This window comes from Heloderma suspectum, chromosome 1 (assembly GCF_057233095.1).
Source record: "Heloderma suspectum isolate Gila_16-S chromosome 1, 16-S_ref, whole genome shotgun sequence".
Classification (NCBI taxonomy): Eukaryota; Metazoa; Chordata; class Lepidosauria; order Squamata; family Helodermatidae; genus Heloderma; species Heloderma suspectum.
The window spans coordinates 180257378-180275918 of NC_139458.1; the positions used below are offsets into that span (position 1 = coordinate 180257378).

General features: G+C 40.9%; 1 protein-coding gene across 1 annotated transcript in view; it reads left to right on the forward strand.

Moving 5' to 3' along the window:
- Positions 1-1972: 1972 nt before the first annotated feature.
- Positions 1973-18541, forward strand: part of SLC4A10 (solute carrier family 4 member 10) — a 146999-nt gene continuing 130430 nt past the window's right edge. Inside the window, exons 1-2 of the mRNA XM_084804563.1 lie at positions 1973-2104; positions 7760-7841. Coding sequence (XP_084660689.1) covers positions 1973-2104; positions 7760-7841 — 214 coding nt within the window. The remainder of the gene's footprint in view (positions 2105-7759; positions 7842-18541) is intronic.

An 18541-nucleotide genomic window follows, 5' to 3' on the forward strand; every position in this document is an offset into this window, starting at 1 on the left:
TGCTCATCCCTGATTTAAGTAGAGCTAGTAACTTTTCCAGTAAACAGAATCCTATGGAAGCTTAACTACACAAACATATTACTCTGTAGAGTAGCAGCCGTACTCCCCTTCGTGCTTTGTATTTCTGAACATCTGATTAGGTCTAAAGTCTTAAGGCTTAGGGGCAAACTAAACAGTCTTCTAATCATGTGGGGTGGGAGTGGGATTAATTTTTTTAAAGTCTCCGTTGGAGTCAATGCAGACTTTTTTCCTTTTATAAGAATTTTTGGGACAAAAATGCATGGTGGTGGTCTTGATCTGAATTGGGGCTGTGTGCATTTACAGTGGAGTAAACAAACCTATGATGCATAGCTTCACTATGTATGATTAGAAGAATGTTTAGTTTGGCCCTTATTCAGGTGTTCAAAAACTTTGCAAAGCAAACGCACAAGGATGGGGAGCGTACTAGCCAAGGAACCCGGGGCAGTGTGCATGCGCAACTCTCAGTCCCCACCAGTTTGGAGGGCTGGGTGTTGGAAGGTCCTAGCACTCTGCAGTGGTGTGTGTGGGTGTGCGGTGGTTTTGGTTGTTACCATGGATCCACACCTACTATATCCTCTCCCCATTTAGGTTCCTGGGGTGTCTATATGTAGTCATCTCAATTATCAACCAGGGAAGTGATACTTGCATACAGGGAAGCCTGACTGGCTGGTAGATATCAAAGCCCAGTAACCATGGAAACAAGCTTGATTTGAAATGAACTTTAAGAAAAAAATTGCTTAGCCATCTGAGCTAGACTCTGGGAGTGCAGAGGACAGGAAGGCCTGGCGACTGGCATGCTATGGTCCATGGGGTCATGAAGAGTCGGACACGACTTAAAGACTGAACAACAACAAGCCAAGTTTCAATTGAATTCCAACAAGTTTTGGTATCTCAGTATGCAAGTTTTTCTACAATGGTTAGGTAACCAAGAAGCTGGAGTTTATATTTGTCTTCCGAAAAGTGAAGTATAAAATAGCCAGTTCTGAAATTAATAAAAGCAGTATGCTGATTCTACGTTGCAAAAATTTAAATCTGCGAAATATTGGAAAAGCTAGAAGTAAACATATGCTAGCTTCCAGGTTTTGACTGATTTTTCTTTTTGAATGTGGTTGTTAAGTTTGGGTTAGGTAATACAATCAAGTCTCAAAAACTGGAATTGGGTTTTATGACATTTTTTCCCCTGACAAGCCCCCAAATCCAAATTGTACTGAGTGTAAGACAATTTGCCTGTGTTTAAATTAGAATTTAGAAGTATCAAACTTGGTGAGTACGGTCTTTTGTTTCAGCATTACAAGCAGAGTTGTAATTCAGCACAACTAGAATATCATAAAATATTTTCTTCCAAAATACTTGTGTAATAAAAAATAAAGATAAATACAAAGAATAAAGAGTAATAAGAATTACAATCTGTTAATTTAATAATATAACAATAAATATACATTTCCAAGTCATATAATACGATTGGAAACTCTAATCTTCCCTAGGTTTTTAACAATTATCTTTCATTCTGTTGTTCTGATCAGTTATGAGTTGTTTGTTTTTCAAGCTCAGAAATGTTTAAAAATGGAATATTAAAATTGTACTTCTGTTTTGCATAACGATGCATGGAGGTTTCAAAAATCACTCAGTGACTCTTTAGGAAAGAAAACTAGTGTCAGCTGACTGCAAAGATACACTAGGCTGACACAGAATCAATCCAGTTTAATTGATTATACATTTAACATGCCTCAGTTCACACGGCTCCTAAGGTATATCTGCTGGAATGGAACACTGCTTATTGGACAGTATAGCTTAACATAGAATTAGAATGTTCTAAGCCTGCATCCATTTGCAATATTTATACTAAGACTGCTTTGTGCTGATTTAACTTATTTTTCCATACTCTGTTAGGCACATTTTAGTACCATCAGATTTATAACATTTGTTTGTTACTTTAGATTTAATGACACAAATGATCATCTTCATCGAGCAAATGAATTGTACACCTGCAGTATTAGATGTATGCCCAGTTGGCATCTGTTGGCACATCAGTCTCCTAAAGCTAAAGGTGATTAGTGAAATGTTAGCGGTGTTGCAGGAGAGGGTATTTGAGTGTTCTCTTTACTTTTGCTGTGAAGAGAGAGGGAGGAAGGGAGTACAGAACTGTCCTCATGCATATGACATGCAGCCCTGGGCTAGATATAAATCTGGAATGAAAACTAATTGCTTTCTACTTTGTTGCACATCCTGTACTGTGTGGTACAGGGCTGCCCAAAAGGAGCACATCAGTCCATTAACCTTAATGCAGAAAGCTGTTGCAGTTGCATTTTAATAAGAAAAGGATGGTTCTAAAATAATACTCCAATCTGGATATAATTGCCTTTAAAAAAAATCATCCACTGTTCTTTGAAGAGGGAAGGTTTATTTTCCACTGATAAAATGCAGAGTGCTTTCCTTAGCTGCCATGTCTTTAATGAAATAGCACATTCAAATGGATGATAATATTCAGGAAGTGAGGGTAACTATGGCATCAAATATATAGATAAATGTTAGATGCAGTAAATCAGTTTTGCACAACTATGTCATGTCAAGAGCCCTTCAAAAGGGTGTTGCTGAGAAAGGTAGCTATCTGGGATTTCTTTGTTTCAGCAACTGGGACCCAGTCCTAATCATCTTTGAAAATATGTGTTTCCATATGTGTCCTTAGCTATTTTTAAGTTCAAACAGCATGCTTTTCTTTCTTTGGCTTTAGTACAGCCAGTTCTTATAAATGTCAAGGTGAATGTTAACAGAAGTACAAAACAAGTGCCTTGAAACCCAATATGCAGCCACATGCATTAGGTCAGTACTTGACAATATAGTATTCTGACTATTCTGGAAGTGTCAAATAACTAGTGAAATAGATGTCATGTGGATTTTTCCTTGGTAGCATTTAATAACACAGTGAGCTAAATGGAAGGCTGGTGATTTGCTATAGAAAATGTGGAATAGTTATGTATCCTACATGTCTTGGTGAATGTCCATCCTGAACATCTAACAGCATTTGGGATGTCTAAAAACAACACATGGTTTGTTACACTGAAGTAATGATTTCCATGGGTTTGTTTTCCTCAGGAGTCAACAACTGCATTGTCAGCCTGCATTTCTCAAGAAAATATGTATGGTTGACCCGCCAGCAGAGGTTTGGGATTGGGATAATTGCCTTATCAAAAAAAAGTATGTGATCCATCCCTTTCTGTGTGCACTGCTGTCTGCATGAGAAGGTTTCCTGATAGGGCTTAATTCAATTCACCCCTCATCTATTGGCCTTAGCTAGGCACGCATAGGGCTGAGTGTAGTGAAATGCACTCCCATAGTGACACCAGTGACCTCAGTCCATGCTTGGAGCTGGTTGTATGGGAGGGTAGGGATCATTCCTTAGGTCAGAGGTAGGCAGCCTGGTGTCCTCCAAGGTGTTTTGGACTACAACCATAAGTCACCATGGCCAATAGTTAGGTATTATGGAAATTGTAGCCCAAAACATCTGGAGGGCATTAGGTTGCCTACCCCTGTCTTAGGTTAATTAGAAAAACAAAACCTTCATTTTGCAGCTATCTAATTATCAGTGGCTGAGGGCTTAATTAGATGTTACAAGGAAATGTGTCACTACCGCTGCCCTGTATTTTCCCCTGTCCATTTCTCACAGAACATTTAGTAAAAACAAGTGATGTGACATCATTGTAATCAGCATTTTCCTCACTCTCGCTATAGTCTGCTTCTTGCATGGTACAGGAAATGCTAAAGTTGATGATATCACATCAGGCATTCCCTTCACTAGGCATTACTATGGAGACAAAGGTCAGTGGCAGCCATGTTTCTCCTGTGTTACTGGCAGGCCCACAGAGTGGATTTAATAAGCAACTCATGATGCAAAATGTCATTGGGGAGCGAAATGTGAGAGACGTTCAAGGGGGAAATCCTAATATTGCCCTTATTGATCTAGACCAGGATGACTGATTGATTTAAAGCATTTTTATCCCACTCCTTGGCTAAAAAGGCTCCAAAAAGTGACTTACAATTAATAAACACAAGATAGTCCCTGTCTGCAGGCTTACAATCTTAAAAAGATACAATACAAAAGGGGAAAGAGATAGGGAGGGAAGAGGGGGAATTATCATAACTGAGAATTATGCTTGATATTTTATGGTAATAAAGAGTAACTGATGGGTAGGGGCTTCACCATCATTGCAACCACAATATGTTAGTTCATTGCAATTTAGGTTACTTCTGATATTGTTTGTGTGATGAATCCCACTGTATTGTTAGCTGCAATAATTCATTTGCCAGCTTGACCTTACCGGCATCCATTTTAAAAAGACACATACCAGCTTTTTAAAATGCTTGCAAATCCATTAATTTTAAGCAGTTTTAGGACATGTTGCATTTTCTTTGTGTACTGTGGCCTCCTACACAAAGAAGGTGGCCTGACGCCCTTTTTTCTCTCATTAGGCCTTCCCAGGAAATGTATGTGTATTGTCTGTCAGCCTCCCCCATGTTTTCTTATTGTACATGCTAATCAATCTTGTTGCTAGACAGAAGGTAGTTACCTAACACAGTCTTCATTAGCAAGAGGAGTGGAAACATTTTATTAGCATAAACTTCCTTGAGTTTGTAGGAAAGATAACAATGGCTGCTAGTCATGCTGGCTATATGCTACCTCCAGTATCAGAGGCAACATGTCTCTGAATACCAGTTGCTGGGAAACCAGCAAGAGAGGCCTATTGCTCACATGCCCTGCTTGTGGGCTTCCCAGAAGTGTCTGGTTCGCCACTGTGCGAAATAGGATGGTGAACTAGATTGGCCCTTGGCCTGACCCAGCAGGGCTTCTGTTCTTATGCTCCTTTTCACAAACCCTGCCTGTCTCATCTTACAAGGGGAGGGGTGTAGATGCCATTTTGCCAGTGTTGATAGACTTTCCTTATTAAAGACTGGGACTCCAGCGCACGAAGATTCAGAGTTCACATTCAGATCCAGCTGGGAGCTTCCCCTGGTTTTATGGGTGTGTGTTTTGGAGTTGCTGTGATGTTTCTGATTCTTTGCCCTGCGTTAACGTGCATGGTGTCTTGTGGAAATTATCCTACCTACCAGGCCCCAGAACCTGACTTTTAGAAACTCTAAAAATATTGTAGTTATGCAAGTATATACTGTGCATGCCAAGAGATTCTGAGTTCCAAATTACTAAACCTAAGTTCATCCACTGCATTCATCTGCCTCTGGTTTTAAACCTTTTGTACTTACCTGCTCCACAGGGATGGGCCAAGCCATGCTGTCATTTGGGCCATAGCTCCTCATAGCTCCTTCCTGTGTGCATATGCTGTTCACTCACACCCTCCCCTGCTTGATGAGTGCAGCTTACCTGGTCCTGCCCACAACATCATTTTAAAGTAAGAGCCATTAAATTTGATGGGGGCGGGGGACACACACACACAAATTAAAATGGCAGCCACCAGCTGCTATCCATAGTGCTGTCGTGCAGGATGGCACCCAAGTAGGATGGTGGTGCCAGCAGGAGCTTGGACAGATGGCGGCAGTGGGGTGTGTGCTTCCAGTCTGCCACCTGAGGCAAAGGACTCAGTGAGCCTCATGGTATTGCCTTGCCTTTCTGCTCTGAAATTTTGTGCTACACTTTACTGATAAACAGATACTTTGGTTTCATGTGGGAAATTGAGGTACGTTGGCATGGCTCAAGACTAAAGCCCTATTTGGGTGTCCCCATCCCCCCATGCCATCTCCATCACATGAGGGGGACAGAGGGGATGATCCCCAGAGGTGGTGGGCTCTGCCCCCTCCATCATATCCCCGTCATCTTACATGTGCTGGGAAGATGGACTTCTGTAGAAGGGAGACATGGAGATCCCTGTGTGATTTAGAACTCTTCAGACCTTCCTCCCGATGCAGAAAGGCCTGGATATGGGGCAAGGTCTGGGGTCAGGGATGGTGGAATTGGGGCTGGGCCAACAAGCACAGTATTCCACATTCCTCTTCACGCATTCTGGCAGCCTAATTTTCAAAGAGGGCTTATATGTTCTACACAAATACATTTAATGGAACCATGTCAGCCCTTCTTTTAAATACCCCTTGGGAAGGGGTAATTAGGAGAGAAGTGGCATATGGGAAGGGGTTAATCGTCCCCCCACCGAAGGCTTCTCTGCCTTAAGTCATTTTCTCCTACAGTGGCTTTTCCTATCTATCTATCTATCTATCTATCCATCCATCCATCCATCCATCCATCTAAGAAGGGTGAGTGTCATAGCTCCACTACATGAGTTTGTGTGTGTAATATGTACTTAGGCTCATAGTCCACATTGTGGCAATATAACACCTGTAAATTGGACACAACAAGCTTTGTTAAGTGTTCAAATTAAGGATAGGAAGACTTTGTTTCTTTGAGGCATTTGTTACATGCTTGCTTTAACTGTTCAATAGCTCATGATAGTAAATGAAATGGACATTTCTGTAGCCATTCCCGTAAACTGTTTGTTAAATAGAGGTATGGAGCACAGTCTTGTATCTGTTTACTCAGGAGTAAACCCCAGTTGACTCTATGGGACTGACTTCTCAGTAGACATGTTTAGGATTGCACTGGGTTGGATCCAGAACTGTTGTTCCTCCAGCAGAAGGATACCGCCTACAGAACATGACTTCCCCGTCACATCTCCCGGCATGCTTCCAAAATCTGTGCCAGAGGGTTCTCCAACCTTCCGGAGCAGATTTGGAGGGGTCACAAGGGAAGGGGTTGCAGGGGAGGGAGAGGATGGGGAAGTCACATTCTGCAGGCGGTATCCTTCTGCTGGCAAAACGATGATTCTGGAATCAACCCACTGTTAAATTATCATATGGCTTTAAAAAATCATAAGTTTACAGCACAATCCTATGCATGTCTATTCAGAAGTAAATTCCATTGAGTTCAGTAGGCCTTACTCCCAGATAAATGTTTATAGGATTGCAGCTTTAAAGTACTAAACCCTAGGTTTCAGTGGTGATGCGGTTTTTTGTAGTACTAGTCTCATCATCATCATCATCCATCATCTTACTTGAATATGATTGTTTCCCAGAAAGGAGGATTTGCTTTAATGGATCAATAATTCTTCTTCATATCTTTGTTTCTGATTGAAAAAATATGTCTTGTAAAAATGTGTGTAGCTTATTTAGTGGTGGTCAAGGACCAAGCATTTTTAAGGCCCACTACAAACTTTTAACATGACCCCCATCCCACATGCAGACCATGGTTCCCCCCTCCAATACATACAGTCTTATGAGCTGCAAAAAGACAGTTTCTGTTTTAATTTTGAATGATATCTTCAACATTTCTGAAATTATACCATGGCCCATCCTGGGACTTATTTACACTGCCACCAAAATCCTTCTCTTTTTGCTGTTTTTATTTAACATTACATCCAGCCTGAGGAAGAGTCCTACAAAGTTGCTGATTATTTTAAATTTCTTAGTTGGGCCTAATAAAAGTATTCTCCTACCTTTATTGTTTTAGGTTCCTGATGAGTCCTAGCTTGTTGAAACATTTTTCAGCTTCTGCCACAGGCATTGGCAGTGTCATCAAGCATGATCTACAATTTAGTCTCATGGAAATGGGGTTCCAAACTGGGCCAATGCCCCTAGAACTCTGGACCCCAATAAAATGTACCCTCTCCCTCCATCCTTGAGCCCTGATGATAACAGCACAAGTGAAAATCTGATCTATGCAACTACTTTTATTTTGTAGAGAAATGATGAAGAAGCAGTGGTGGACAGGGGTGGAACACGCTCCATTCTCAAAACACATTTTGAAAAGGAAGACTTAGAAGGTGAGATCTTATTAATTCTGATTCAATAGTCTTATTTCTTTTGAAAGCACTAACTTAATTTCATCTTCAAAAAATGTACTCAAAAATGTACTTGTGAGTATCTGTTGGAGGAAATAATTTGCCAATTATCAAAATGGAAAGCTCTGTTCTTGGAAGTATGAATATCCTTAGTGAAAACCACCAAAAGTCCTCATTGGATGAATGATGACATGTGTGCCATTTGATTGATCAAATGTATACAACAGGGCTACATAACCTCTTACAGCCCGAGAGCCAACCTCCATTTTGGAGAAGCTAATACCAGCATATTTTAGCTTAAAGCTCTAACTGCAGGTACCTAAGCCTTAGGAGAGACATTTCAACCTTTTATAATGGGGGGAAAACTGCACAAAAGCCAAGAAGCTACTAAACAGTAGCTGGTTGGGGGGAAAATTGTGTGACCATCTGGCGATTTGACCCCCCTCCCCCGAGCTTGAGGTTCTGCACCCCTGGTATATAGATAAGAGCCCCAGTGATTATTACATGGACCAGTCAATGCCCTGACTTTATGACTATGCTTTTGCAACTTTTACATCTCATATAAAAGAATAGAAGAATCAGTTCTATTAGAAATGTCATCTCTTAAGCCCAGCAAAGACATAATACTGTTGATCTCTTAACCATGGTTAAACAGTTTTGGAGCAGGCTGTGGCCTTGCACTTTTCCTTCTCCTCCTTTCCTCCCCTCTCTGGCAAGAATTCCTACCTTTAATAGGTCAGACTTAACTACAGTTTAATTTTAGTGTTATGTCCACACTGATACTACCCATGGTTAATGCTTACCAGGGTTCTTATCTTCACCTGACATTGAAACCAGAACTCGAAATGTGGATGGTGAGGAGGCAACAATCCCAATTCTCTTATTTCGCTCTGAGAAGATACAAAAGTTGGACTTTTCATTACATTCTGGAAGCCCTAAGTGAAGTGAAAGGATGCAACTCCCTGGCCCCTCAGTCCTCTATGACAGCCAGCGGACGGGAGGGGATACTGATACCTTTGTGTCACACTGGGGTTCTTGGGAGGAAGTAGCACAGCCTCCTCTCTACTCAGGTGCGCTGCTGGGTGGAGTGAGTTTTCTTCCTCATGGTGCTTTGTTCACCCCTCTGCAACTGGAGGAGGAGGAGGCAGCAGCTGGTTCTCACTGCTTTTTGCCTGAAGCTGTGAAAAGACTTGGGCTGGGTGAGTGTAATCTGATGGAAACTCTGCTGTCCTCAGCCATTGCTATACCCCTCATCTGTTGTGGAAAAGCTGTACTGCGTAAGGTCGTTTGGTGTAGTTAATGGTGAGTTGGGAGAGGAGAAGGGACGATGGAGTGGCGCAGTTCCCTTCTACCATCCCTTGCCTTTTTGTCCTGCTTTGAGACATGGAGCCTAACGAAGCTGTGTTAGATAATGGCGAGGCTTGAGGGATCACTCAAACGGCAATTTGCTGGTTCCGACATCACGGCAAACTGGTTTGCTTCAAGTGGGAGCTAACAAATTCAGCCCTGAGTGCAAGAGGAGGGAGGGTAGGAGGGGTAGGAGTGAGCACTCGTCTGCAGTGCTTGCTGATGATTCTCCAAAGGGTGGGATCATCTGAATGCAGCCCAAATCATGCTTTCAACATGGCAGCCCAAGAAATGGTTTGTAGCTCCACATGTATAGCTGATGAATTTGACTGGATTATTTGAGATACAGATTTGAGACTTGGAATGGAAGCTTATTGCCAAGGAAAGATTGAGATGTTGTATATGCCCAGAATGTTTTCATATATTTATGAAACATTTATGTTTATAGACATAACTGTCAGAGCCAGGTTTATATAAGCGTCTATCTATCGTCTGTCTGTCTGTCTGTCTATCTATCTATCTATCTATCTATCTATCTTTGTAGTCAATTAAATTGGAAGCCACAGAGCATTCTACTACATTTTGTGTAGCAGAGAAATCACGTATATTTATTTATTAATGAATATACTCAGAATGTGAAAACATTTCTTCTGTATGTGCAGAGCTAGCTAGAGACTAGCTTCATAGCTCACGAGTTCTATGAAAATGTATCAGTTAGATTCTATATAGTTCCATGTTCTTAATTTTATGCTTTCTGTGTTGCTGGTAAAAACAAATAAAATCAAGTATTTATCACTATCCCCAAGGAATTTTTCTTAGGAAATTATATTTAATTGGTTACATATTTAATAGTTTAGTTGATTAAAACTAACTGACATGTCTGCTCAGAAGTAACTCCCACTGCATTCAGTGTGGCTTACTCCCAGGAAAGTGTGCAGAGGATTGCAGCCTAAGATGAGTAAGTAATAGTAGTATATTATAGGTGCCAATTTAGTGATTTAAATTGACTTGTGGCTGTTTTTATTTTAAGCCAGAGGAAACTAATGATCTGCCAAGTTCCAACTGAAAAACACCAATTATTTGTCTCTTCCTTGCACCAGTATTCCCTTGTGGTAACTTTGTAAGGTCATAGCTCCATGGGCAATTTTTCTCTTAAATAATGGGATTGTGTTGTTTATGGCACAGGATGCTTTCTGACACTTATATGGCCTCCTCAAAAAGAAAAAGAAAAAAATAGTAAGTAAAAAAGGAGATAAATTAACTGTGTATCTTTGGGCATAAACTTGAAGGCCTTGCTGATAAAGTGTTTTTACCAGGTATATCGGGTCAGGAATGAGCTCATGTTGTTGTTTTTTAAGAGACATTGTTTGGTATTGAATTTGAAGCTTGTCTTTAACTAGCTGGCAATTTCCCCCTGTTTTAGTAAGAACAGGCTCTGCAGCTTTTATGGTGCGTAGATATGGGTAGTAAAGTGTGTGTATGAATGTGATAATATATTTTTGTCCTACTATGAAATGTGTTGGTTAAACAATTCTGTAAATTACATAGACACACATGCACGTAATACATGTATGCATGACAGAAGCTATATCATATTGAGACTGAATGGATAGACCAGGAGTGGGTAACACGCAGTCGAGGGCTGTATGGAACTGCCCCCCGCTGCCAAATTCAGCTGCGGTGAAAACGTTTTTACCCCCAAAATGGTGCTTTTAGTGCTCTGTTCTTCTAAAATAGTTATTTGGAAGCTAAATTTGACCATTTTAATGGAAAGGAGTGGTATGGAGTGCTTTGGTGCTGGATCGGCAAACCGCCAATTAAAAATAACAATCAGGCCAACGTGTGGACTGTGTGGAGTCCCGTGGAGTGCAGCATGCAGGGTGGTGGTTGCAGGTGGAAAAAATAGCCCTCAGGCCTCCCGGAGTTGCTCACCCTTGGGATAGTGTATAAGTTGCATTTTAGATTTATTTCAGACTTGCTAATTCAGCTTAATTGTTAAGTTTTTAGTGGACCACATTCTGTTGTTTTTGTTGTTGTTGTTTTTAGCGGTATGGAGCCCATCATAAGGCAGAATAACTCACCTAAAAGGATTGTAACTATGGTGGCCAATCTTATGGGCTAGTGTGTCACACACATCAAATTGAAAGGAAATAGTACTACTCTATTGCCCTCTGCATCCCTCTAGTGTATGGCAGAGTGACTTGGTATGGTATTTTCTTTAATATATTGAGCTACAAAGCAGACAGTATATGGGAGAAGCAGGCAAGTATATAACCTTCACTCTATACCGTTCGTCTTCAGCATGCAGGTTACAATGGGCAGGACAAGCAGTGACACCTTCTTATATTTGTATTTTCTTTTTAAAAGAGAGAAAAAGAAAGATGGAATTGGCTGGGGGAGGGGAGGAAGAAAGGAGAGAAATATCTGGTAAAAAAATTGAAAGTGGGTCCTATAACATCAGCTGGGATTAAAGATGGTTCCCAGGTCTGAAAAAACTGTCAACTACTGTATGCCATAGGTAGGCCTCTAGGTTCTGCTGCCTCCAGCCCAGGAGTGCCAAAAACCCGATTCCTGGGCCACAGGTTGGCCACTCCTGTGTTAGGCTGTGAATGCAAATCTGAATTATTAACATGAAAAGTTTCTGTGACAAAGTCAACAACCACTTGTGACTTAATTAAATAGCATTAAAATCGCAACCCTTCTTGTATCCATCGTATGTCTTTAGTGCTTTTTTCATTGTCTGAGACTTCTTGCTTAATCCTGTGTGATCAATGTTTTCTCTCTTTTTTAAAAAAATACTTTTTATTTATTTTTGTCTTTATAAATGAAATAAACAATACCAACAACCTGATCAATAACTACAATTTCCCAACAGTACAATATTCTTAGGAAGACACAACAGTACCAAAAAGAAGAAGAAAGGAAAAGAAAAGAAAAGGATTTTTTCCCCCTTTCTTTTTTAAAGGGTTAAATTTAAACTCCAATACACACGGGCTTCAGATCCTATTCTAATTTAAAAACTATACCTATAACATTAGCAATATTACAATTTAATAATCAACCTTGCATTTCAATATCATATCATCAGTCTTATAGCAAGGAAGCAGGCCTACAATTCATTCCCAGTAACCATATATTGCCCTTAAGTTAGAATACAATAGTAATAATAAAGCTTAACAGTTTAACCAATGAAAAATCTTACTAAGTAATCTTATAGTAATTATAATAATAGTAATAATAATAACAACAACAACAAAAAAGATGAAATTATAATGTTATATAATAATAAAGCTTGAAAGCAACCTTACAACAGTCAGTAATATATTTTATACTAGATTTATAAATGAGTGTGCACAGTACAGCCTCAAACAATATATTTAAATACAGCCTATCATATCCATTTTAGAGAACGAGAATTTAAAGAAAAATAAAAAAGAGAAGAAAAATTAAAGAAAGCAAACGAATGTATGTATAATCAGTTATCTCTGACCTGGCCTGAATCATGCAGACTAAACATAGACAGTTAACAAAACTTGTTTAGAGATTCCAGTTCATGGGGCTGGAACAGAAGTCCCATGCATTTTTACCTTCAACCATGGCTCCGCCATTTCATGGATTAGGAACTTCTTCATCTGACCTTCAGAAACAATGCAAAATGTAGCAGGATATTTTAAGTGATATTGTAAGTTCATTTGTTTTGCCATGTTTTTCACCTTGATGAATTGCCTTCTTTTATCAGCCACCTCTTTGATGTCATCCGGAAATAACATAACTTTATCTTGTTTCCAAAAAAGATTTCCACCCTCCCTTGCCAAACGCAGGATATAATTCTTTGTGGAGATTCTTGCAAATTGGACTATAATCATATAGCCAGTCCCTTTAGCATTTGGCACATGAAATGCCTGCTCAATATCAAGTAAATAATCAGATGGCACAGGGAGTATCTCATGCAAAAGCTTGTCTACAAAGGCAGGCAAGTTTACATCTCTAGGCAAATTTTTAATACCAACAATACATACATTGGATCTGCGCGTGAAGGCCTCCAGTTGGGAAATTCTGACAGACAAATTGTTGAAAAAAGCTGTGTTGTAGTTTCATTCGCTGTCAGCCTATCTTGCAGCTCATTAACCTTCGCCTCCATTTTTTTTGCTAAGAAGTGTTAATTACATCCACAGCTCCTCACAGGGCGGTGGTGGAATTTTGGATTAAATCCAACCTCTTAGCTTGCTCAGCAAATTGCAAAGATAAAGTTTTTATCAGAGTAAGTAATTCCCCTATATCTTTAGTTCTCAGAGCCTTTGCCAGTGGGGGTACGGGGGGAGTGGGCTGTGATGCAGTTCCTTTCTTTCTCTTCACTATAGCCATGTTTCTCTTCAAACAAATCTGGCAGGTCCTCTAATATTCTCAAATATTGTTGATATTTCTTAAACCATCCCTCAGATGTTGTTGATATTTCTTAATCCATATATTACAATGGAACACGTCAGCCCCGTTTTCTCCTATTAGATAGGAGTTTCAAAACAGCTTTTTGCGATGTTTGTGCTCTGGGAAGGTAGTCTCGGAATCCAGCCCCCCGCTTCTTCGCAGAGAGTACTTTTCTGCAAGATCTCATCCAGCTGCTGCCTTGCCCCCCCTTTTAATTCCAGGGGGAAGATGAAAAGGTTTTTCAACCTTTTAAAAAGCTGTTTGAGATAGCATCCCGCGGAGGCTCCGTGGAATGCTGCAGGGGCGACATTGATTCCTTGTGATCAATGTTTTCTCATTGAATTATATTAAATTGGATTGTTGACTCGTGAAGCCTCAATTTTAGTTTACTTCAAGCCTAAAGCACTCGACATTAAAAATCATTTCTTAATTTTTATTTATATTTTGGCCTAAATATGGAATGACATCCATGGCAGACAATTGGATGTCGAAGAAACAGTTTTACAGGATATTAAATTTAATGGAAGAAAAGTACACCCACTTACTGGCATTACACTGGAAAATAACTGTGCACCAAACTGAGCTAGATAATTTATTACAGACTGAAGCCTTTCTGCTTTTATTTGGGCTTCTTGTGTAGTCACCGTTTTGGCAGTTATATCTGGTCACAACATCCAGATCCGCCATCCAGGCAGAACAGATGGTTGCTCAGATCAACATATTATAGCAAAATGTTCAGTGACTGTTTGTATAGGTGCTTAAAGCTGGGGGTGGGTGAGGAGTGGGACACAGACTTTCTGTTTTTGCCTTTGTTTCAGAGCCAACACTGGCAGGTAACTGTGGACTAGAAGAGGAACCCTCTGACTTTGTTGTAATGAGGGCCACTGATTACTTTAAATCTGTATCTAGAAGCTACATTTTTTTTTTAGTCTAGAGTAGATGCAGGGTTCCCAATCCAAATCCTAAATGCCCCCCTACACCCACACTAGGGTCCTGATCTGGATTGGGGGCCCTGCGCCTACTGTAGAATAAAAGTGCAAAAAAGATGTAGCTGCTAACTAAGAATTTAAAGTAATGGCTGTTTTGGCCCTGTGTCTCTCTTAATTCAAGAAGGAATCTGTTCTGAGGATTCTGAGGATAGTAGAGCTTCCATCAGATACTACAGTTCAATCCAGAACTAAGAGATATCTGTGGGTTCTCCACTGGGTACATCCTTTGATACAATATTTGACTTATTCGCAGCACACAGACCAAAATATAGGGAGCTGGCCCATTGATCACAGCCTCATCAATAAGCACTAGAGTAAATGGCTCTTTAGTACGATATTAACACACCATGACCCATTTCGCACAGGGTGGTTAACAAGCCACGGTGCATAATTCCCTGGCTGGGTGTGGCTTCTTGTGTTGTCTGCACTCAGTGAGGTTGGTTTGTTGGGGTGGTTAAAAACCACCTAGAACCCATGCCCTTTTGAAGGGTTGTGGTTTGTTAACCACCCTTACAAGCCACCCTTGCCAGGTTCAGATGACATGAGAAGCTGCGCAGGCAGCTTAGATTGGCAACTTGGTGCCCGCAGATGCCGCAACTCGTAATGTCTTGTATTATGTGTGTTCTTTGCTAATTTTTGGTAGTGATGATCAGTTGTATTTTCTAATTGGCTAAAAGGTGTTCTTGAAAGAGCTAAGATTCACTCCACATGTTTAGGTGGGCATTAGAGAAAAACAGTTTGTAGAGTTGCAAAATAGACAGCAAGACAGAAATGGGTGTGAGTTTTGCAGCTAGCTTGAGAAAGTAACCTTGGCTGCAAGTGGATTTTATTTCCTTTTGTGGGAGAAACTGGTGCTGCTTCAGAGACTAGCAAATATCTGACTGGCTGCTTGGCTGTTCCTCCATCAGTACCTAGTATGTATATTTGTAAACAGATATCACAGAAACACCCTAAGTTTGCGTTCATTCATTCGTTTGTTCATTTGTTCTCTCTCTCTCTCTCTCTGTCATCCAAAAGGAAAAGGCCTGTAGCATTGCTCCAGGAGGACTTCTCACTGCTCATGGAAGTGGGGAGTGTATACAGCTCTAACCCCATTCACTCAGTCACTGCTGCCCACTGTGGCTTGTTTAAGCCACATGCTGGTGTATGTGGGGCAGTTTTTAAATATTCAAGCTGTGGCTCATCGTCTTGTGCAGCGGGGGTTGTGCGAGGGTTAAACAACTCTTGTGTAACCCTAGAGCAGGGTATGTGTTATGAAAGGGTTGTTTAACCCCCTCTGCCCAGGTTTGGAGGACATGACAAGCCACAGCTGAGGCTTGAATATTCAAAATGGCTGCTGGAACGCACTGCAGCCCACCTGTTTGATCGTGCAAACTGGCCCACTATCTAATGTTGGTGAGATTGTGGCCAACGTGTTCCATTTTAACATTTTCTTTTGGTAACCTGTCATCTCTGAGTGGTGTGATCTGAAGCTAAAGAATCAGTGGCGAATGCTATGCCGATTATATCATCATCGCTATCACCATCATCTTTCAATTAAAAAAGTAGAAATAACTGAGATCTAAATTCCCAATCATATTAGTGGTTATTCTGCTGTCACTGTCGCAGCATCAAAAGGTGGCCATACCTGTGTAGAAGCACTCTTTTAAACAGTGTATATTTGTTCATATAACGAAGCGCTGTAAATGGTAAATAATGTAACAGAGGGAGTGGGAGATAGAATTCAGTGCTAATATATTCAGAAACTGGGCAAACGCTCTTTGCACAAATCTGATCTTTTTAATGGTGATCTGAGTCTGAACCGAGATTCCTCAAGTGTGTGTCAGAGTGTTTAACAGATTTGTGGATATGAGAAGTGTGTCAGCCCTAAAAGAGGTGCTATTACCCTATATTTTGAGCTAGCATGGCTCAAACACTTTCATTTGCTCCTGTAACTAGACTATTTAGCTGCAACTTCATAGCACACTAACAAGTCTTCACTGTCTGCTAGGGATTATTCACACGGTTTTGTTTCAAAGCTCTTAACTCAGAGCTGTTATTCTGAATCAACAACTACCATTTACATATCCATGGAACACAAACCTTGGCTCTATGTCCTAGGCTGCTTCTGTATATCTAAAAAATCATGACACCATTTTAAGGGTAGTATAAAGGACTACGTCAGAAGACCCTCATTATCCAAGATTCTTCTCTTTATTTTTGCCTTTGCTCTCTGATTAACCCACTAACATGCAAACAAAATTAAACACTGAATCAAGTTGAAGCTTTTAATATACCAGGGTGACTCATAAGGTAAGCAAACGCTTGCAAAACAGCTAATCAAAATGGAACTCAGCCTATTCCCCACCTTTGCAATTCTTATTATGCTACGTTTTATGAATACCAAAGACTATTGGAGGTAAACAACATTCAGATGTGTTCTGAGGGGCTTAGTGTTTGTTTTGATTTAACTATTATGTTGCAAAGTTACAAGTTGGGTTTGAATTAAGTCTGGTTCTGATGTCTGCCTACATGCGAGTCTTGGATTGTGTACCACCACTACTTGACGATCATTGTAGTAGCCTCTACACAATCCAGTCTATACATTACTTATGTATTGATTTGATTTGTACGCCAAGTTTCTACCAAGAAAAATGGTACTCAGTGCAGCTTATAATCATATATAAAACTTGATTCAACAATAATAAAACAAATGCATTGAAACACAATTAAAAACACAACAGTTACAGAAAGAAAACAGCATCCAACCCAACAGACCTGCTTACACACCAAAAGCCTGTTGAATAAAGTGTTCTTTGCCTGTCAGTGGAAGGACAGCAGAGAGGGAGCCAACCTAGCCTCTCTCAGCAGGGAATTCCACACTCTGGAAGCAGCCACCGAGAAGACCCTCTTTTGCATCACCACCAAACCTGCCTCTGAAGGCGGCAGTCTTGAAAGAAGGGCCTGTCCCAGGCAAGGCCATATGGCAGAAGGTGGTCTGTCAGGTAGCCTGGTCCCAAGCCGTATAGGGCTTTATAGGTCATAATAAGCTCTTTGAATTCTATCCAGACACAGTCCGATAGCCAGTGAATCTGTTGTAAGAAGGGGGTTGCATGCTCGCTGTAACTGACCCTGGTAAACAGTGTGGCCACAGCATTCTGGACAAGCTGAAGTTTATGAACAGTTTTCGAAGGCAGCCCCACGTACAGTGCATTACAGTAGTCCAAATGGGATGTAACTAAGGCATGCATGACTGTGGCCAGATCAGACATCTCTAGGAATGGGCACAAGTTGGCACACTAGCCTAGCTGTGCAGACACACTCCTGGCCACTCCTGAAAGCTGGACATCCAGCTTCAAGTCCAAGAGTACATCCAAACTGTGAGCTTGAGTCTTCAGTGGGAGTGTAACCCCATCCTGCACAGGTTGAATCCCTATTCCCTGACCTGCCTTTCGACTAACCAGGACTACCTCTACCTTGTCTCAGTTAAGCTTCAATTTGTTTGTCCTCATCCAGTGACATCAGGCACCAGTTTAGAACTAGAGCAGCTTCTTTGGGTTTGGACGGAAAGGAGAGATGAAGTAGGGTGTCATCAGCATAGTAGTGCAGATGAACCCTAAAGTTCTGGACAATCTGTCCCAGTAGTTTCATGTATATGTTAAATAGCATGGGAGATAAGATGGACTCCAGAGGGACACCACAGGCTAAAGGCCACAGAGTCAAACAGGAATCTCCCAGCACAACCTCCAAGAAGGACTGGAGCCACTATATAAGAGGGCCTCCCAGTCTCATCTCAGACAGACACCCCAGAAGGATACCATGGTTGATGATATCAAAAGCTGCTGAAAGGTCCAGCAAAACCAACAGGGACACACTTGCCCTGTCCAGTTCCTGGCATAGATCATCCACCAAGGTGACCAAAGCGGTCTCTGTCCCATAACC